This window comes from Sturnus vulgaris, chromosome 14 (genome assembly GCF_052056855.1).
Source record: "Sturnus vulgaris isolate bStuVul1 chromosome 14, bStuVul1.hap1, whole genome shotgun sequence".
NCBI classification, from domain to species: Eukaryota; Metazoa; Chordata; class Aves; order Passeriformes; family Sturnidae; genus Sturnus; species Sturnus vulgaris.
In genome coordinates this window covers 17480843-17498773 of record NC_142256.1, presented here as the reverse complement: position 1 = coordinate 17498773, position 17931 = coordinate 17480843, and the positions used below count along the sequence as shown (strand labels likewise).

Here is a 17931-nt window from a genome sequence, read left to right as displayed (position 1 = left end):
AGTCTTGTCCACAGCCCCATTCCTAATTACCACAAACTGTATGTCTACATCCATAAGTTCCTAGCCCTATCTATCAGAAGATTAACAAGTTTTATTTGTAAAGACACATTCATCTTACTTCTTTCACTCCCATGTCTGCTTCCCCTGGCACTGCACCCTCCACACCCCCCACCCACCCACACACACCCCCTGCTCACACACATACTCTGCACAACCCCTGCCCACACACATACCTCCTGCACATACACACATGTACCCCACACACCTCCTGCATACACACACAAACCCCGCATTGCCCTGCACACATATATGTGCTGCAGAGCCCTGGACACACACACACACACACGGTAGTCCCCAACACCCCTGCACACATACACACGTGTGTTGCACACCCTCACACATATACAGAGCACACCCCCAGCACACACACTCCCCATATAGCCCAACTAACAACTCCCGTTAAATTGCTTGCAGCCCCTGCTGCCTGGTGCCACAGCCAACTGGCAGCGCCCACTAATTACATGCTTCTCTACATCTTGCATTTCTTTGCTGTCTGGTCTGTAACCTTCGTTGGGCCTTCCTTCCATCCACTTGCTCACCCATTCGCCACCTGACCTCCCTTCATATTTGTCCAGGCCAAGCCTTTCATTTACTTCTCCTTCTCAATCTCTCATTGCCTTGCCTATCTCTCCCTTACCTTATCTTTCCACTGAACCTCTCCCTTGCCTTGCTCACCACTCCCCAGCCTGGAATTCAAGAACCCTTTTCTTCTGGCATTTCTCAGCCTTACCCTTGCCCTGTCTACAACCCTGAGGACTCCCACAGCTCTCATGTATCACCAATGTTTCAGAAGCATGTGAGAAGAAAGCCAGGGGAGGTCCCATGCAGGTCTTTCTGGGCAGCTTTTGTCTGGGACCAGTGCTTGCACGTGTTAAATTTTGGACTGGCAATTCACATTTTGCCCTTGGCCTCCGGGACCAGAATGACAGTTCTTTTGCATCTGAAGGAAAGCAAGTAGCTCAAGTATTTGAGGTGCAGATTAGAGATGGCCCTTGTGGGATCAAGGCCAGACAGTGTTGTAACTCAATGGTTTTTCCCTAAAACCCCCCCTTTTTAAGGTTTTTCTCATGATGTAGCCCCTTCCCCTCCCCTTTTCCCTCTGACCTCTCCTGGTTGGCCAGAAGCCAACCCCTCCCCCTGCCCGAGGTTTGAATACTCGTGCGTTTCCTGTATTCGCTCTCTTTTTCGCCTGAATTCCATCTGGAATAATCTTGGAACATATTCCGAGAAGAGCCTCTTTTGTCTTTTACTGCATCCGTGCAGAAATCCAAGGACCCTCTCCTGAAACTGAGCTAAACCTGGGAGCGGGAGGAGGGCCAAGGTTTTTCTGCAGTTGGCGTTCAACATGTGATGTTTTTCACGTATGTTGAAGAACCCCACGACCAGCTGTGGGTCTCATTTTAGGGATTCAATAAGCTTTTTGAAGTGTCCAACTACCTTAAATCTCTTTGAGCTGCTTTTTGTGCATTTCTGAGACTTGAAGGACGAAACCGGCAGCTCTCCCTTGCCCCAGGCAAGTCAATTTCTAGGACGTGGGCCCTCTGCAGTTGCAGAGACAGGCGAGACCCGCAGGAAGGAGGTGAGATTCCTTTGTGGTAGACGGGGACCCAGACAGCCCTGATTTGGGGAGGGTTCCCTGTGCATACCTCACGGCGGGACACGTGCAGCTACCCCTGCAGCACACGCAAGGGCACGATATTAATTCGGTTGCATTTTGGGATCATATTGGGAATTTATTGACATTAAAATTGGAGAATGGGAATGAGGCAACCTCTCTGTTCATCCTGATATTCTTGCAAAATCGTAAACACTTAATTAACACAGAAAACAACACACGGCAGCAGCAAAGTCCCCTAGACTCCCCTTCCCTTTCTCCACACACCTCTACCCTGGAACTGGGGGGGACCCGCAGGTCATCCCAGGTACTGCAGAGCACCCGGCCTCCCCGTAGTTGCTCTGGGCCCCCGAGCCTCTCCTAGTACCCTGGCTCTGACAATTTTGCGCAGGTTGTCAGAGAAACTTCCCTATACCCCTCTCTCCCAACTATTTTCACTCAAGAACCCAGCTTAGAGAGTTCTAAAATCACTTCCCCCCACCTCAGGGCACTGGCCACATGGCTATGTCTGCGGGCATCAGAGACCACATCCACATGGGTGCTGACCATGTGGCTCGTCCCTTGGGAGGGTTCCAATATGGTGATGGCCGCATGTTAGCTCCTTCACCCCACAATCCTTTTTACCCTCTGGTCCCTGCCCCTAGCCCATTCCCCACTCATAACCCATTCCCTGCCCATTCCAGCCTGTGGCCACCCCGCCCCTTCCTGCCTCCAAGAGTCCGCTCTCCATGACATCACCCTGCAACCCCACCCCCATGTGTTGCAATCCTGGTTCCCACGGTTGCCCCCCGTACCCGAGCAGCCCCGCCCCCTCCCCTGCTCTGGTTTCACATGCATGCCCCCACGGTTGCCATGGAAACGGGGGTGGGGGAGGAGGGGCCCATCCCCCAAGCTACCGCAGCAGCAGGGGAGAGGGTGGACGCCCCAGTGCCGGGGGGATGGGCTGAAGAAAGCCCAACTCACAGCCCCTGCAGGGAAGACGGAATTCCCATGGCAGGGGAGGGTGAACAGACCCCTGGGCCCGGTGGGAGAGGGGGTGCCCAGCCTCTCCCAGAACCCCAGGGGGGAGGTGGGGGCCAGCCTCATCCCGGACCCGAAGGGGTGGGGGGTGGAATGCTTCCTAGCCCCCAGGGGCGTGGAGGAACTGGGGAATTCCCTGGGAGTAACGACCAGGGGGAAGAAAACATGCCTTTAGTTGCTCCGGTGGTTTATCTCGGTAAGAAAAATGGCAAGAGAAGTTACCAGCCTTTATCCTATCAAGATAAAAAGGAAATTTGTAAAGTACAAAGAGAAATTGGCAAAAGCAGTGAAATTTTTAAAGGCATGATGAGAGCCACCTTTCGCTCAAATGAACTAGTACCAAATTATATCTTTTCTGATGCCTGTTAACTCCCTCAGAATATGATCTGTGGGAAAGCCTGTGGAAAAGAGCTTTGAAAGTGCTTTTACAAGAGCTTTTACAAAGCTCTGATGATGTGAAAGATGCAAATGATAATGATATCACATGTGAACACTTATGTGGGGAAGGGAGTTGGCATTGCCCCAAGGCACAAACTCGAGAGTTATCCAAGTCTGTCCTGGATAAAATCTACAATGTGGCAGAAAAGGCTTTTAACCAATTATCAATAGTGGACACGAAGGGTAGTTATGTTAACATTAAACAATTTGCCTCTGAGAATTTCTTACAGTTTGTAGATCGTCTTTGCATGCAAGTGGAAAGACAGGTGCATGATCTGGTGGTACAAGCCAAATTGATTAAGGAGATGGCTCAGAGGAATGCTAATGAAACCTGCCGCAGGGTTATCCTTAGCCTTCCCCTTGAGCCAGCACCTAGCTTAGCACAGATGATAGAAGCCTGCGCCAGGAAAGCAGAACTGCTCAGTGGACACAAGAGAAATCCAGGAATGGCATACCCAAAGACCATGGCAGCTGTGACACCAGGAACAAGGAAGCAACCAATGTCACCAGAGCAGCTGCAGCACATCATCTGCTTCCAGTGCAAAAAGCCAGGACACTTCGCCAGAGACTGTTCACAAAGCCAAAAACAGAAGACCAGCAAACAAAAAAACTGAATATAGAGCACATACCCACCATTAACACAATCACGCACAGGGATAAATATACAGCGGGCTCCACACTGGCAAAAGTCTCTCTCTTAAAAAAAAAGGGGGAGGATGGAATACAGGGTGTGGGTATGCAGGATAACAAAAATGTCAAATGTTCAATTACCAAGGTTTGGCAGCCATGAGGCCGCTTTAGGCTCGTGATTACCAAAGGTTTTCATTTCAGGTCTGCTGACTGGACAGTTATTACAGTGGACTTACCAAATAACTCACTGGGACGTGACGATAAACCACATGGGATTGGACAGTGAATACTTTGTTGTCAGGGATACAGCACACACACCCCCAGAGATTGAGGTAGCTCCCATGACCATCAAAGGAGACATAACTCACCTCCTTCTCCTGGCTTGTTGCCCACAACTACCATATTATCTGGTCGAGGGGCAAATCCTTGCCTAGGCCATTCCCATTCCAGCGGAGGTCCCAGTAGATGGAAAATCACCTGAAGTCTACTGGGCAGAAGTGGTGGGTGAGGAAAAACCCTCTTTGGCATGCAGCCTAACCTGGGGATCAGACCACCTCCATGTGGAAGGGGTACTGGACACAGGGGCCAATGTGACTATCATACCCAAGAGGATGTGGCTGTCACATTGGGAACTGAAACCCGTAGCTGGCAAAATCCAAGGTGTAGGAGGGGTCAAATTGGCAGAGATATCAAAAGGCATCGTGCAAATTGAGAGGCCGGATGGAAAATTGTCTAGTGTCCGTCTGCTTGTTACTGATTGCAAGTGACCCCTGTGGGGAAGAGATACCGTGTCCCAGTGGGGAGTCAAAATTATTTCCCAAAGACCCCCCAGGATTTTTAAAAGCAGTCACTATGGATTGCCCTACCCAAAAATTAACATGGTTGGACAGCACCCCTATATGGGTAGCACAGTGGCCATTGAGTAAGCATAAACTTGAGGTGTTTGAGGAGCTTGTAGAGGAGCAGTTGGCTGAAGGCCACATAGAAGAGACCACGAGTGTGTGGAATGCCTCAGTATTCGTGGTGAAGAAACCAAGGAAGGATAAGTGGAGGCTGCTCCATGACCTCCAAGAAATAAACAAAGTAATTGAGGACATGGGGTCTCTCCAACCTGGGATGCCTTCCCCAACGATGCTTCCCCGAGATTGGCAATTGGCTGTCCTGGATATAAAAGACTGTTTCTTTCAAATTCCCTTACACCCAGAGGATGCCCCACAGTTTGCCTTCTCGGTTCTTAATATCAGTCGAGAAGCTCCAATTAAGCGCTACCACTGGAGAGTTTTGCCGCAGGGAATGAAGTGTAGTCTCTCCATCTGCCAGTGGTACGTGGCCTCATTGCTGTCCCTGGTGCATGCTCAAAGAAGGAAGGTCATCATCTTACACTACATGGATGATGTGCTGGTTTGTGCCCCCGACAACTCTATACTACAACACACACTTGACCTAGTGGTTAAAATTTTAACCTCTGCTGGATTTCAATTGCAGGGTGACAAAGCCCAAAGGATGCTGTAGCCGTGGAAAGGGGTTCTAACCCTTTAAGTGCAGTGGAAATAAGATGCACAGCTACATGGTCGTCTTTCATGACAGGAAGAAAGACAAGTTTATTCAGAAACACACTTGGTTTTATAGCATGACTCGCAATTCCAAGAGTAGAGAAAAGGTGATTGGTTCAGAGAGAAGACACCCCATTCCCAGGGCCTGGTCACACACCACAACAGGTGTTCTACCTTGTTATTAATTCCTTTTTATTTTGACCAAATTATCACCCTGGGAGAAATTCTACCTAGCCTTGAGCTGGACCAGCTTATCAGCTGGGAACAGAGCTGAAAAGCTCCAGCCTGGAATATTTTTCAGGCTGCAATTTTCTTGCTTTCTCAATATGTGTCCCACAGGATGCCACCTTGGAAATACCTGGGCTTGGAAATAACTGCATGGACCATTGTTCTGCAGAAATTGGAAATCAGTTGTAATCCTAAAACCCTAGCAGATCTCCATTCCTTGTGTGGATCTTTAAATTGGATCAGGCCCTGACTAGGCCTCACCTAATGAGGACCTAGACCCCCTCTTCAATTTATTGAAGGGGGAGAGAGAGCTGTTTTCTCCTAGGGAACTGACCCCAGAGGCAAAGACTGCAATCGAAAAGGTACAGAAGACTTTAGCAGAGAGGCAAGCTCATCGTTACCAGCCCAAGCTGCCTTTCAAATTCATTGTCCTGGGAAAACTGCCACACCTGCATGGTTTGATATTCCAATGGATCAAGGGTCAGAGAGATTCACTCTTAATCATAGAGTGTGTCTTCCTCTTCCACCAAAGATCCAAGACCGTCACTAAATCACAAGAGCTGATAGCTCAGCTGATTCAGAAAGCAAGGATGAGACTGTATGAACAGGCTGGTTGTGACTTCACATGTATTCACCTCTCAGTCAAACTTTCTCAGGAGGGAAGGAACTCTCCTGAGAGGCTGACTAAAGAGATGTTTGAACACCTGCTCCAGAGCAATGCCAAACTCCAGTTATCTCTGGACAGCTACAGTGGACAAATATCAGTCCATGCCCCTTCTTACAAACTGTTTCATGAGGAATTCCACCTCATTCCACATGAGAAGAGGAGTCAGAGACCACTCAAAGCTCTCACAGTGTTCACGGATGCTTCTGGGGCATCCCACAAGTCGGTGATAACTTGGAGAAATCCCCAGACCCACCATTGGGAAGCTGATGTTGAATTTGTGGAGGGATCGCCCCAGATTGCTGAACTGGCCGCAGTTGTGAGAGCCTTTGAGAAGTTCTCAGAGCCAATTAATTTGGTAACTGACTCAGCCTACGTGGCAGGGGTGGTGTCCAGGGCGGAGCAGGCAGTGGTCAAAGACATCAAGAATGAACGTCTCTTAAGGTTGCTTTCAAAACTAATTTCCAATAGAGAGCATCTGTTCTATGTGATGCATGTGAGGTCACACACCGATTTGCTAGGCGAGATCGACAGGCAGACTCTCTTGTTGTCTCAGTTGAAAAAGCACGCCTCCCTGACATCTTCCAACAGGCAAAGCTGAGCCACAAGTAATAACATCAAAGTGTGCTGGGTCTGATCCGTCAGTTTCAACTAACACGGATTCAGACTTGGGCCATTGTGGCCACCTGTCCCAGCTGCCAGTTCCAGACCATGCCGTTGCTGGGCATGGGGATTAACCCCCAAGGTCTTGGCAACTGTGAAGTGTGGCAGACAGACATCACACACAGTCCCAGTTTTGCTTCCCTCAAATATGTTCATGTAAGCATTGACACATATTCAGGTGCAGTCTATGCCTCTATGTGATGCACGCCAAACAACACCTAGTGCAAGCCTTTTCAGTGTTGGGGATCCCTAAGGAAATCAAAACTGATAGGAGCCCAGCATATATATCCAAGGAGTTCCTAGAATTCACCCAGCAGTGGGGAGTGGAGCATAAAACTGGCACCTCCCACTCCCCCACAGGCCAAGGTGTAGTTGAGCGTGCCAATCAGACACTCAAGCAGGTCCTGGTTAAACAGAGCAGTTCCACTGTGTGGATGTTGCCACAGCAGAAGCTCTGCAAGGCCATGTTTGCTATCAATTTCCTGAACTGTTCATTTGAAAACAGGAGACCACCTGTGGTACGTCACTTTAACAGTGGGAAACAGTTCAAGTTATCCCAACATCCTCCAGTCTTGATTAGGGACCCAGAAACCTGGGAAATCAAAGGTGTCTACGAGCTCGTTACCTGGGGACGTGGTTATGCATGCGTATCCACTCCCTCAGGCCCTCAGTGGATGCCCCAAAAGTGGGTGAAACCTTATATCCCCAAACATCCCACTCCAGCAGAAGGGGACGAGGAGCAAGTGGCTGTTGCTTCAAAAAGAAGATGTTGCCGAAAAGAGGGAAGAAAATCTTCCTAGAGAGGACTACATTCCGGCTGACACAGAGACTTTTAACATGCTTTAAAATGTTTGTTTTTCCTTGTAGAGAAAATCTACCTCCCACTCAACCCCATGATGAACCCCATGCAAGTTGTCTTCTTATTAACACTGAACAGTCTGATAGCTGCATGGATCATCCCTCAGCCACATCAAAACATCTGAGTGACCCTAGCACAGATGCTCCAGCAGGAGAACATATGCCTGTCTACTGCAGCAGCAAAAGACCCTATGTCCACCTGCCTCTTAGGAATCCCATTGAAGGCTGGAGAATATCCAGCCAGCTTTGACACACCTATGTCCAACCAAGTTCCCGAGTCACACAGCACACCACCATTCAAGAATCATCAGCAGCGAGCTGTCATGATTAAAAACCCCATAGAGCAGTGGCTGCCAAAGTTGCCCAAAGCAGCTCAGGAACCCCAAGAGCTACCGCTGTTGGGTTCCTCTCCAGCACGATACTGCATTCATTTCATCACCATCCCAAAACCCTCTGACACCAAAGAGTTCTACGTCATACGGCAGTATCAGCAGGAATTCATGGCAAAAAGGTGGTGTGATATCCTAAGCCATGTTGCAGCAGACGACCCATATCAATCCAGTCCCAAAAGCCTCCCTAAGGGATTGTTCTTGATCTGTGGGTATTGGGTGTGGGCAGGGATCCCTTCTGGGCTACTAGGAGGGCCATGTACCTTCGGGTGGTTGTTCCTGTTGGCACCCAACCAAACCTAAATTAGCGATTGGATGCACAAAAATAAATAAGCCAATAAAATCCAAAAGCGGAGTGCTGACAATTTGGACCCAAACTGTGATTCTGAAATTTTCCATTGGGCCAAGTCAAAAAGAATTGCTGTGTCCCTGTTCCTTCCATGGGTTGCAGCAGCCAAAGCTCTGGGGGCATTGAGCCACCTAGAGTGCTGGGTAGTCAAACAGGCAAACTTAACATCCACCGCGATCAGCTCCCTCCTAGAAGACGATGAAATTACCAGGCAGACCACACTCCAAAATCGTGCTGCTATAGACTTCCTCCTGCTGCTGCATGGACATGAGTGTCAGGAATTTGAAGGACTTTGCTGCCTGAGCCTGACCTCGAAAACTCCTAACATCCACACTGCCCTCTGAAATATAAACAGCATGATCAGACCAGTGAAGCAAGAATCTGAAGATTGGTTCAATGAACTGTTCAAGGTCTGGGGATGCACAGGGTGGTGGATTTCCATATTTAAAACAATTTTATCCTTTTTGTTGTCCTTTTACTTGTAATAATGGCATTCGGGATCTTACATTGCTTGATTTTCAAAGCTATTAAGGGTCTCATCCCTTCTACCTCAGCAGTCAATCATATAGAATTGAAAAATCTAAAACACTCAAACTTTCCCACAAACTGTAAGTGGTGGGCAAGTTCACACACTGAATCAAAATGAACCCAATACCTTTCCTTCAACCTTGTTAAACAAAAAATGGGGAGATGTTGTAACTCAATGGTTTTTCCCTAAAAAACCCCTGTTGGGAGTTGAATTGTTCCCTTTTCTTTCTGTGGAATTTTTCCCATTGTTATGCTAAGTATTTGTGGCTACACCTTAGTAGCAATAGTTTCCTCTCACAGGGGGGGTGGGGGATAGGGGGAGACCGGAAAAGGAAAGGTGGGACAGGGCCCTGGGCTCTCACTCTCTTGCTTGGCTCGTGGAGTGGAAGTAGGACGGCCAGTGCTCTGATCTAGCACCTTCCCCACCATCCCAGCACTGGGAGCCACGTTCCCAGCCGTCGAACACTGCTCTGCTGCTCTCCCACTTCATCCTACCACCTCCGGACACTCTGCCAAGCACCACGACCGACACCGTGAGGGGGGAGTCACTTTCCCCATCCCTCTCACCCCTGGGCCGCTGCCGCCATCACCCAGCCCTCTTCAACTGCGCGGGACCTGCCCTGCCCACAGCACCGGTAACTGAGCGCAGGGAGACGGCCTGCGGCCAAAAGGGACTGGAACTGAGTTATACTGTTCTGTTTTGTTGTTGATGTTTATAGCTGTTGTTGTTTCTGCTATTTTGCCTTGTTAGATACCAGTAAAGAACTGTTATTCCTATCCCCATATCTTCTGCCTGAAAGCCTCTGATTTGAAACTATAATAATTAGAAGGGAGGGGGTTGCACGCTGCATCTAAGGAAAGGGGTTCTCACCTTTCCTTAGCAAAATACCTGTCTTTCAAACTGAAACACCCCCTTTTAAGGTTTTTCTCATGGTGTAGCCCCTTCCCCTCCCCTTTTCCCTCTGACCTCTCCTGGTTGGCCAGAAGCAAACTCCTCCCCCTCCCGAGGTTTGAATACTTGCGTGTTTCCTGCATCCACTCTCTTTTTCCCCTGGATTTCCTCTGGAATAAATCTTGGAACATATTCCGAGAAGAAGAGCCTCTTTTGTCTTTCAATGCATCCATCCAGAAACCAAGGACCCTCTCGTAAAACTGAGTTAGACCCGGGAGCAGGAGAAGGACAAGGATTTTTCTGCACTTTTTTATTTAATCAATTAATTTAATCGAATTCACTTGAATGGAAAAATTGTCTTATTCATGTAGATTTTAATTTGGAAAACTGATATTTGAGTTCTACTTTTCATTGTTGTTGCTTTTCTGTATTCTTCTATTGCACAGATAGCAGATGTACTGACCAAGTATTCTGTGAAACTGGAGGAAATTTCCTTCCTTCTGGCAGCTGATGTTCACAAACTCATTAACACTAAGGCCATGGTAAATGTTTTACCTGGGGCAAGATAGCAGTCTGAATATTCCAAGAATGTCTTTCTTTCCCCAAATGAAATTCATTTTTTCTGCCTATCAATCACTGAAATATAGAAGAAATTTCTACTTGGCAGGGTATTAGTTATCATTTGTGTTCTTTTCTCCCCTCATTTTCTGTAGGAGAGACAATTTTTTGCTTGTTTTTGCATGTTGTATGCTGCTTGTAGTCCTTTTTGGTTTTTGCATGTTGCATGCTGCTTCTACTTCTGGTTTTATTTTTTAATACACAGAATATAAAGAGAGCACTGCTGGATAATGAGAAGGCAACTGCCAAGCTACTCTTGAATCGAATTAAATCAGGGCTTGAGAAAGAAAAATGGCATCAACTGAAATGTCAAGGGAGAGTCAAGGACTGGAAGCTCATGCAAAAGAAGTGTGTAGTTCAGAGTTTCAGGTCATAAATTTGGCAGTCTTCTTTTGGACAATGAGCAACACAAAGTGGCTAGTGTTCACTTTTGGTTTCTATCAAAGTAATACTTGATCATTTTTTCTTTCTACGTGATATCACGTATGATATCACATGTATCATGTGATTCCATTCTACATATCTACTTTCCATCCTGCAGAGAACTTATGGCAAGTGAAGAAATACAGAATCCCCCAACTGTGAATATGGAAATGGAAAAGATGATAAAGGACCAGATGGTACTCAGTGAAGAGAGACTGAAGGTTTTGCAATATATCGGGTATGGCAAAAGAGGATATAGCATAAAGGAAAACAATTGTTGCTGGAGTTAATGAAGGACTTGGCTACAAAATGCACTTTGCTTCCTGTCAATGTGTGATTGCTAAATGCAGCAGTAAGGCATGGTCTACATCTATTTCTGTACAGCTCTTTTGAATGGAAAAAATGCATTCTTGATTTTCAGTTCAGCCCCAGCTACACTTAATAGGTGGCGATCAAGCTCTAAAAATGGAGGAATGCAGAAGTAAATTTTGAAACCTAGTAGAAAAGGGCAAAGATGGGTGGACAGCTAGAAGTTGATGCTTTTCTCAAGGCATTTTTTCTCCATGGTGTGGGATTTTATTTGAGTAATAAATCAGAAGAATAATAATTAATAAAATAAAATCATAAGTAAGAGGAGTCTGGATAGAAATCTAACACTGATACGTTTGAATATCCATCCTGAACACAAGAAACATTTTTGGGTACAATGCATTACAATCTTTACAGGGAGGTTTTTTACGGTGGATGTAGGAACAAGGTAGATGACAGTTCCTTATCGGGCAGTAAACAGTTGACCTTGAACAACAACAATCTCAGGTTTATTTTCATTGCCAAGATGGCTGTAAATAAAGGAAAGCCCAATAGTATGGATATTTGGATTCATAATTTTATATTTGATGTACTGACTGGTTTGTATTTTAAGATACCTAACTCATTTTTCCTACTTTGATAGCACCTTGTTGCCTCCAACACGTGCCAAATCTGATGGAAACGAATGGTGCAGAACTCTGGAGAATCGAAACAAAAGTCTAGGTAGGTCAGGAAATCCTAAGAACAGTTTGGAATTCAAGCAATATTTTCTTTTCTCCCGGGCATCGATGAGGCAGACGGTTGCTTTGAGAGTGCATGTTTGCTCTATTCTTTGTTCTGTGTTTTCCCACATACCTTCTCAGTTGCCTGGAGGTGGCAGTAAGAGCCAAAGAAGCTGCCTGTGGCATGGCTTTCCTTTGGCCAGTACAAACACCTGTGCATGGTGAGATCTAGCAGGAACTGGCTTGGTTAGAATGAATCTGGGGGAAATCAAAAGTTAATTTTGACATGGATCCCTTCTCAATCATACAAAAATACTCCTTTTTAACTCTTGGAGAAGAAGAGGGGAAGTATTGGAGATACTTCCTTTCTCTGTGTCCTTGCAGCATGCCTTCCCGCTCTGTGTCTGCCTTCTCTTGCTCCAGAGCACATCCTGTTGGGATGTTTGTAGCCTGTATGGTAGCAAAGAAGTTGGTAGCGATTGTAAGTACCTTGCTACTTTGAAGCATAATGATAAACAGCTGTGTATGAAAATGTCTTGATTTCTTTGGCTGGTAGTGTCTGGTGTCTGTAGCCAAAGGTCTGTAGGCACTGCTGGGATCTGTTCCGTGTGCTGAGATTCAGCACATGGCCTCTGTCATGTTTCCATGTCACACTGCACTATGAAAGATGGGAATTTTGACTGTGGTCTGTTCCGTATCATTCAGACAGCCCTAATGTGGAGTGCGTGGAGAAAATGAGCATCCAGTATGAGCTGGTCGAGGGCAAATGTCAGGAGAAAGGGCAGATGTGCAGGTTGAGTGCCACAGCTTTTGGCTGTGATAGCCTTGGTCCAATGTGTCATTAGAGTAAAATGCGTCTGAGGATGCACCAAACATTGAGATAACAAGCGGAATTCCTTTTTAACCTCCGCCTTACTCTGTTCAAAAAGTAAGCCATCCGTTTGGTTTCACAGTAGTAGTTGGTATTTGTACTTGAAATGTGGAAAAGCCATAACAAATGCCAGTAATGAAGGGAGTGCTGTCCTACATGAATGTGGAAGATGCAAGGAGCCTCAGCCCTTGTGCTAAATCTGTCTTATCTGGGGAAAGAAATTCCACCTCTGCCTCAATTTCTCCCTTTGTGTCCAACCAGATGGTATTGTTTACTAATCTAATATGGCATGTGGGAGGCTGAATCTATCTCTGTCCATCACAAGAAAGAAACACTACGTTTAGCCAGGCTCTCTGAAAGCCACACAGTATTTCTTCTGTGCATGTCAATAATTTGTTCTTCTTTTCCTTCAGATGACCCTGTTGGATGTGAACATTTGCACAGCAGAAGATGCTGAAGTTGTGCACTCCAAAATGCTTCAGATGACTGAGAAACTAAAATGTAGGTTTGAAGAAGAAGTGGAGCACGTGGATGTACGTTTCTTTTATTTGATGACATATATTTTCATCACTCCTTGGGATGAGCCTGTTCTTTCTGTGCTCCCACCTGCAATGCCTTCTGCGTGGTAGGCTATTGATGTCACCTTAGAAAGAGGTCCATAGTGTGACAAAACACTCCAGAGAAACAGTTTGGTGTGGAAGAGTTTCATGTGGAAGTGTTCATAATTCTTGTGTTTATTACTTGTAATATAAATAGATTGTATTTTTATGATCATTTCTATCTGAAATACATATGATAGTGATGAATGACGTATGGCCCAGTCTGCTTAAGATCAGACTTCAGGAATAGCTGGAAATGATCTCCCAAATGTCTTCCAATCTTTTCTATACATAAAAAAAGTCGGGCAGTTGTTTCTAAAGGGATAAATTATAGAATGTGATTTGGTGCTTTATGGTGCCAGAATAAAGAGAAGTTTTGAGAATCCGCATTCTTACCAGTTTACTTGGAGACTGATTTTTTTTACTCTCCAGATAGAAGACGCCATGTTGGATACCAGTCGTAAAATTCCAGGCAGCCTTTTATCATGTTACATATCCTCTTACTCATTCATTTCACCTTCCAGCAGTTTAGAAAGAACTTGTTCACTTGAATGTTTTTCTTGGAGTGATTTTAAGGAGACGGCTGAATGGCCATAATCCAGGTAGAAACATAACAACAAGGGTGTGCTATAAAGACAGGACTTCTTAATGCAAAGAGCCCTCTGAAATTCAAAATACCTGCTATAAAATTAAAAATGTAATCTTTGACTTTTAGATGGGAATTTCTCCTCTTCAGTTTCATTCTGTCAGGTGCATTTTTGCTAACTGCTTGATTCATGCTGAATGGACAGTCCTGTCTTATTGTTGGTATGGCAACAGTGATAGAGATCATTGCTGCTTTCTGTAGAAAGTGGCTGCAAGTTGCTATTACGAGACCTTGTGCAGGTCTAGAGTCTGAGTGGATGTGAGGTTCTCATTGTTACAACAGACAACTTGGGGTGTGTGTTGGTTTGAAAGCAAAACCAGTGCGAGACTCCAAGTCAGTAATACAATTTAATAGGAAAAAAGAGAAAAAATAAAATACATGGAATAATACAAAAGAAAAACCACCGACAGAGTCAGAATACAGCCTGACACCCTGTCAGTCAGGGTGTTGGTAGCAGTCCGTATAAATGGTGGCTGCAGTCCTCCTGGATGACAGATGTGGTTCAGTTGAAGCAGTGCTCCTGTAGAAGGTGCAGTTTTCCTCCGAAGATCCAGCGATGATGTGGAAAAGGTCCGACTTCCCTCTGGGATCCAGTGGAAAGGGCTGCCTTCGCGTCCCAAACCCCAGTTTTTTATCTGGGTAGGAAAGGCTTGGCTCCTGCCCCTGGCTGGAGCATCTCCCAATGGGATGATGTAATCTTATCAGTCACACAATAGGACTTAATGGCCCATTAACAGAATATATCTTCTGGAGGAAGGATGGGTTGTGAAAAGATAACGATGATCATCCCCCTGATCTTATCAGATGGCACATCAGCAGAGGATATCTCCCACAGAGATAAGGATCACCACCCCTCCCACATTTTAACAGATGGTGATAGAATACACATTTTTGCATTGTACCCCAGGACAGGGTGGCAGTGTCAGAGGTGTTCATTAAGAAGATTTTCATAGGAGATGAGTTTTGCTAAGGTAGCTTTCTCTTCTGGGTGTAGAATATATGTACGCAATTAACTTACTTGAATCCTAAATAGTTGGGGAGATTTTAGTGTCTACGCAACCATTTTTACTAGCTTTTTTATGTAGCCTTAGATGATGAAAGTGATCTGGATACAATTTTAGAAAAAAGGAAAACAGTGAGCTGTGAGGAAGAGCTGAAGGACTATTTGGAGAACACCGTCTCTTCTTGAGATCAAATTAGAACAAGGTATGAATTTTGTATTGTAAACTTAAAATGTAGAGTGTCGGCTTCTTCTCGGCCCAAAATAGGGTTTTTTTCACCCTTCCTCCGGTCTAGCTCAGGTGTTAGGGTGAAATTCCCCTGGGCCCTAGCCTCAGGGACGTAGCTAAGATATCAAAAGAGGCTCTTTCCCCTAATAAAGTTACAGGTTTATTTCTCGTGGGTAGTGAGTGAAAAAGGGAAGGGAAAAGAGCGGGGGAAGAGGGAAAAGTGCGGGGTAAGAGAAAAAGAGAGGGAAAAAGCAGGGTAAGAGAGAGAGGCCAGGGGGTACTGACCTTTTCTAGGGTCTGGAAAGGGGGGGCGGGGAGAAATTGGATCCCAGCCAGCTCTGTGTGGCCAGGAGGGGAGAGGGACCAAGATACAGGGCACAGCGGGGGTCATGGGATGTACCATTTACAATGTATCTAGGAAACGCAACAGTAGAGCATCTTTGAACATTGGTTGTACTACTTAGGCCTTGTTTTAATGCTGTTGTGTGAAGGTATGGAAAAAGAGTGCTTTTCACTTCATGTAAGAATATAGAATAATGTCCCTACTGAACAAGGTTAAGGGAAATAATGCCCACGGTTTAGGAATGGGACAAAGGAAGACTGCTATCATTCAAAAACCATAGCACATCAGTATTACTGTGCATACCATCACATCCATGCCTTATTCAGAAGGTCAAAGTAGTAGTACAGATGCTTGGATCACCGGAATCAGAAGTTGGTCTGCACCATCACCTCTTCACTCATAGATTTGATCTCATTCAAAGTTCTAGGAACTCAGACGTTTAAGACAGCCAAGCACTTGCAACTTTAAAAACCATCTAAAAATGGGTACAATACCGCTCTCCTTCCTGAAGATCTTAGCAGCAGCTCTGAAGCCGTAGAGGAAGCAGCACTGTTCACACACCCAGGAGGTCTTTCCTACCTGCTCGATCAGAGGCACATTAGAAGAGCAGTATGGACCTGAGGGGCAGATGCACATACCTTCACACACCTCACAGTGGGACTGTGGTTAGAGCTGGAGGTTTGATACTCTTCCTAATAATTTGAGCCGTTAAAACAAAGCCAGAGGTAACAGACCAAGTGAAAATACAATGCCAGGTTGCGGAAAGAGAATGTTACCTATCTGAACACCTACATAAATTCCCCATCATTCTCTTTGTTTAGGAGACCAAGCCAATGTCGGTGTAAATGAAAACAAGTGTGAATATTGATTTTTCTTGAATCAAGACTCAGCTTTATGTCCAACTCAAAGGCAAATAAACCAGAAAGGCTCCGCTGAGCACAGTGCAGAACTAACATGGAAGACAGTCATTCGACCTCTTATGTAAGCAGTGTTGGAATGGTTCCCCATCCAAAAGGAAGGATGTCAAATGCTTCTTTGGAAATATTTTAACTTCTCTGCATTTCTTTCTTTGTAATGAACTAATCTCTAACAAGCCAGGACGTGATTGTGTTCAGTAGAAACAGATCAATGACAACATTTAGCCTAAAGGTTTTATGAGATTGATCAGGAAGTTCGATTTAGATTTAAAGGCACTGTAGTCATATTTAATTTTATTTCTCTCCATACTTGAGTCTCTTAAACAGGGACCTTCAATTGGACAGGAACGGGACACTGAAGCAAATTGTAATGGATGACGTAATGGCTTACCCAGAAGCATTTTGTGGGAATTGATTTCTTCTAGGTATCCATCAGCCAGCATTTTAGTGTGAAGGAAATCTTCAAACAGGTAAACCAAAAATTCCCGTTGGTTTCAAACCTGACTGCTATATTAATTTTTCACTTTGGAGAAAATTTTCATGACCATTAAAATTCAGACTATATCAAGTATTGTTTCAGCCATTGAAGAAAGTGCTTTTGAGAGATAGGAGAGGGAAACCAAAACATTTCTCAGAGCCACACTTTGAGCTCTGTCCTTGTTACAAACGGCACTGAGCAAATTCATTTGCCTTTGGAACAGAAAACGACAAGGTAACAGGCTTATCCTTACGGATTTGAGTGTTCCAGGTTCTTGAGATAGTAAGTGATCTATTCAAGATGATCTCTTCCTGAAATAGATCCATTTTGAGAAGGGATATGGATTTCTTAGAAGAAGGCAAATCCCTATGTTAAAACGGTGTAGTGGGTGTTTTTTGCTTTTAGAACTTGCAAGGCACAATCGACTTCATAGTTCGAGATGCAGATAAGACCACGACATTCCAAACAGGTGTTTCTTTTTGGTTGTTTTTCAACCTGTCTATCTTTGGATTGTAACCAGTAGAACTGTGCTTAAACTGGAAAGAAGTAGCGGAGGTTTCAGAAGTGGAACATGCGGTGGAACAGTAAGCTGAGAGCATTGTGCAAGGAGAGGAAAGAGGGGAAAATGGTAAGAGTTTCCTGAGTCGGAAGGGACCCCTAGGGATCGTCAAAGTCCAACTCCTGGCCCTGCACAGACACTCCAACAGTCCCACCCTCTGCATCCCTGAGAGCATTGGCCAAACGCTCCTGGATCTCTGGCAGCCTTGGGGCTGTGCCCATTGCCTGGAGAACCTATTCAGTGCCCGACCAGCCTCTGAGGAAAAAAACCTTTCCCTGATAGCCAGCCTAATCGTCCCCTGACACAGCTCCTGGCATTCCCTTGGCTCCT

General features: G+C 45.5%; 1 protein-coding gene and 1 pseudogene across 1 annotated transcript in view; both read left to right on the top strand.

Moving 5' to 3' along the window:
- The window catches only part of LOC106856286 (coiled-coil domain-containing protein 180-like), a 96645-nt gene that overhangs the window by 23347 nt on the left and 55367 nt on the right, over nt 1–17931 (top strand). The window contains exons 2-7 of the mRNA XM_088173425.1: nt 10334–10429; nt 11027–11166; nt 11881–11960; nt 13244–13363; nt 15161–15281; nt 16880–17670. Coding sequence (XP_088029551.1) covers nt 10334–10429; nt 11027–11166; nt 11881–11960; nt 13244–13287 — 360 coding nt within the window. The 3' untranslated portion in view covers nt 13288–13363; nt 15161–15281; nt 16880–17670. The remainder of the gene's footprint in view (nt 1–10333; nt 10430–11026; nt 11167–11880; nt 11961–13243; nt 13364–15160; nt 15282–16879; nt 17671–17931) is intronic.
- On the top strand, nt 2782–10318 carry LOC148222180 (uncharacterized; annotated as a pseudogene).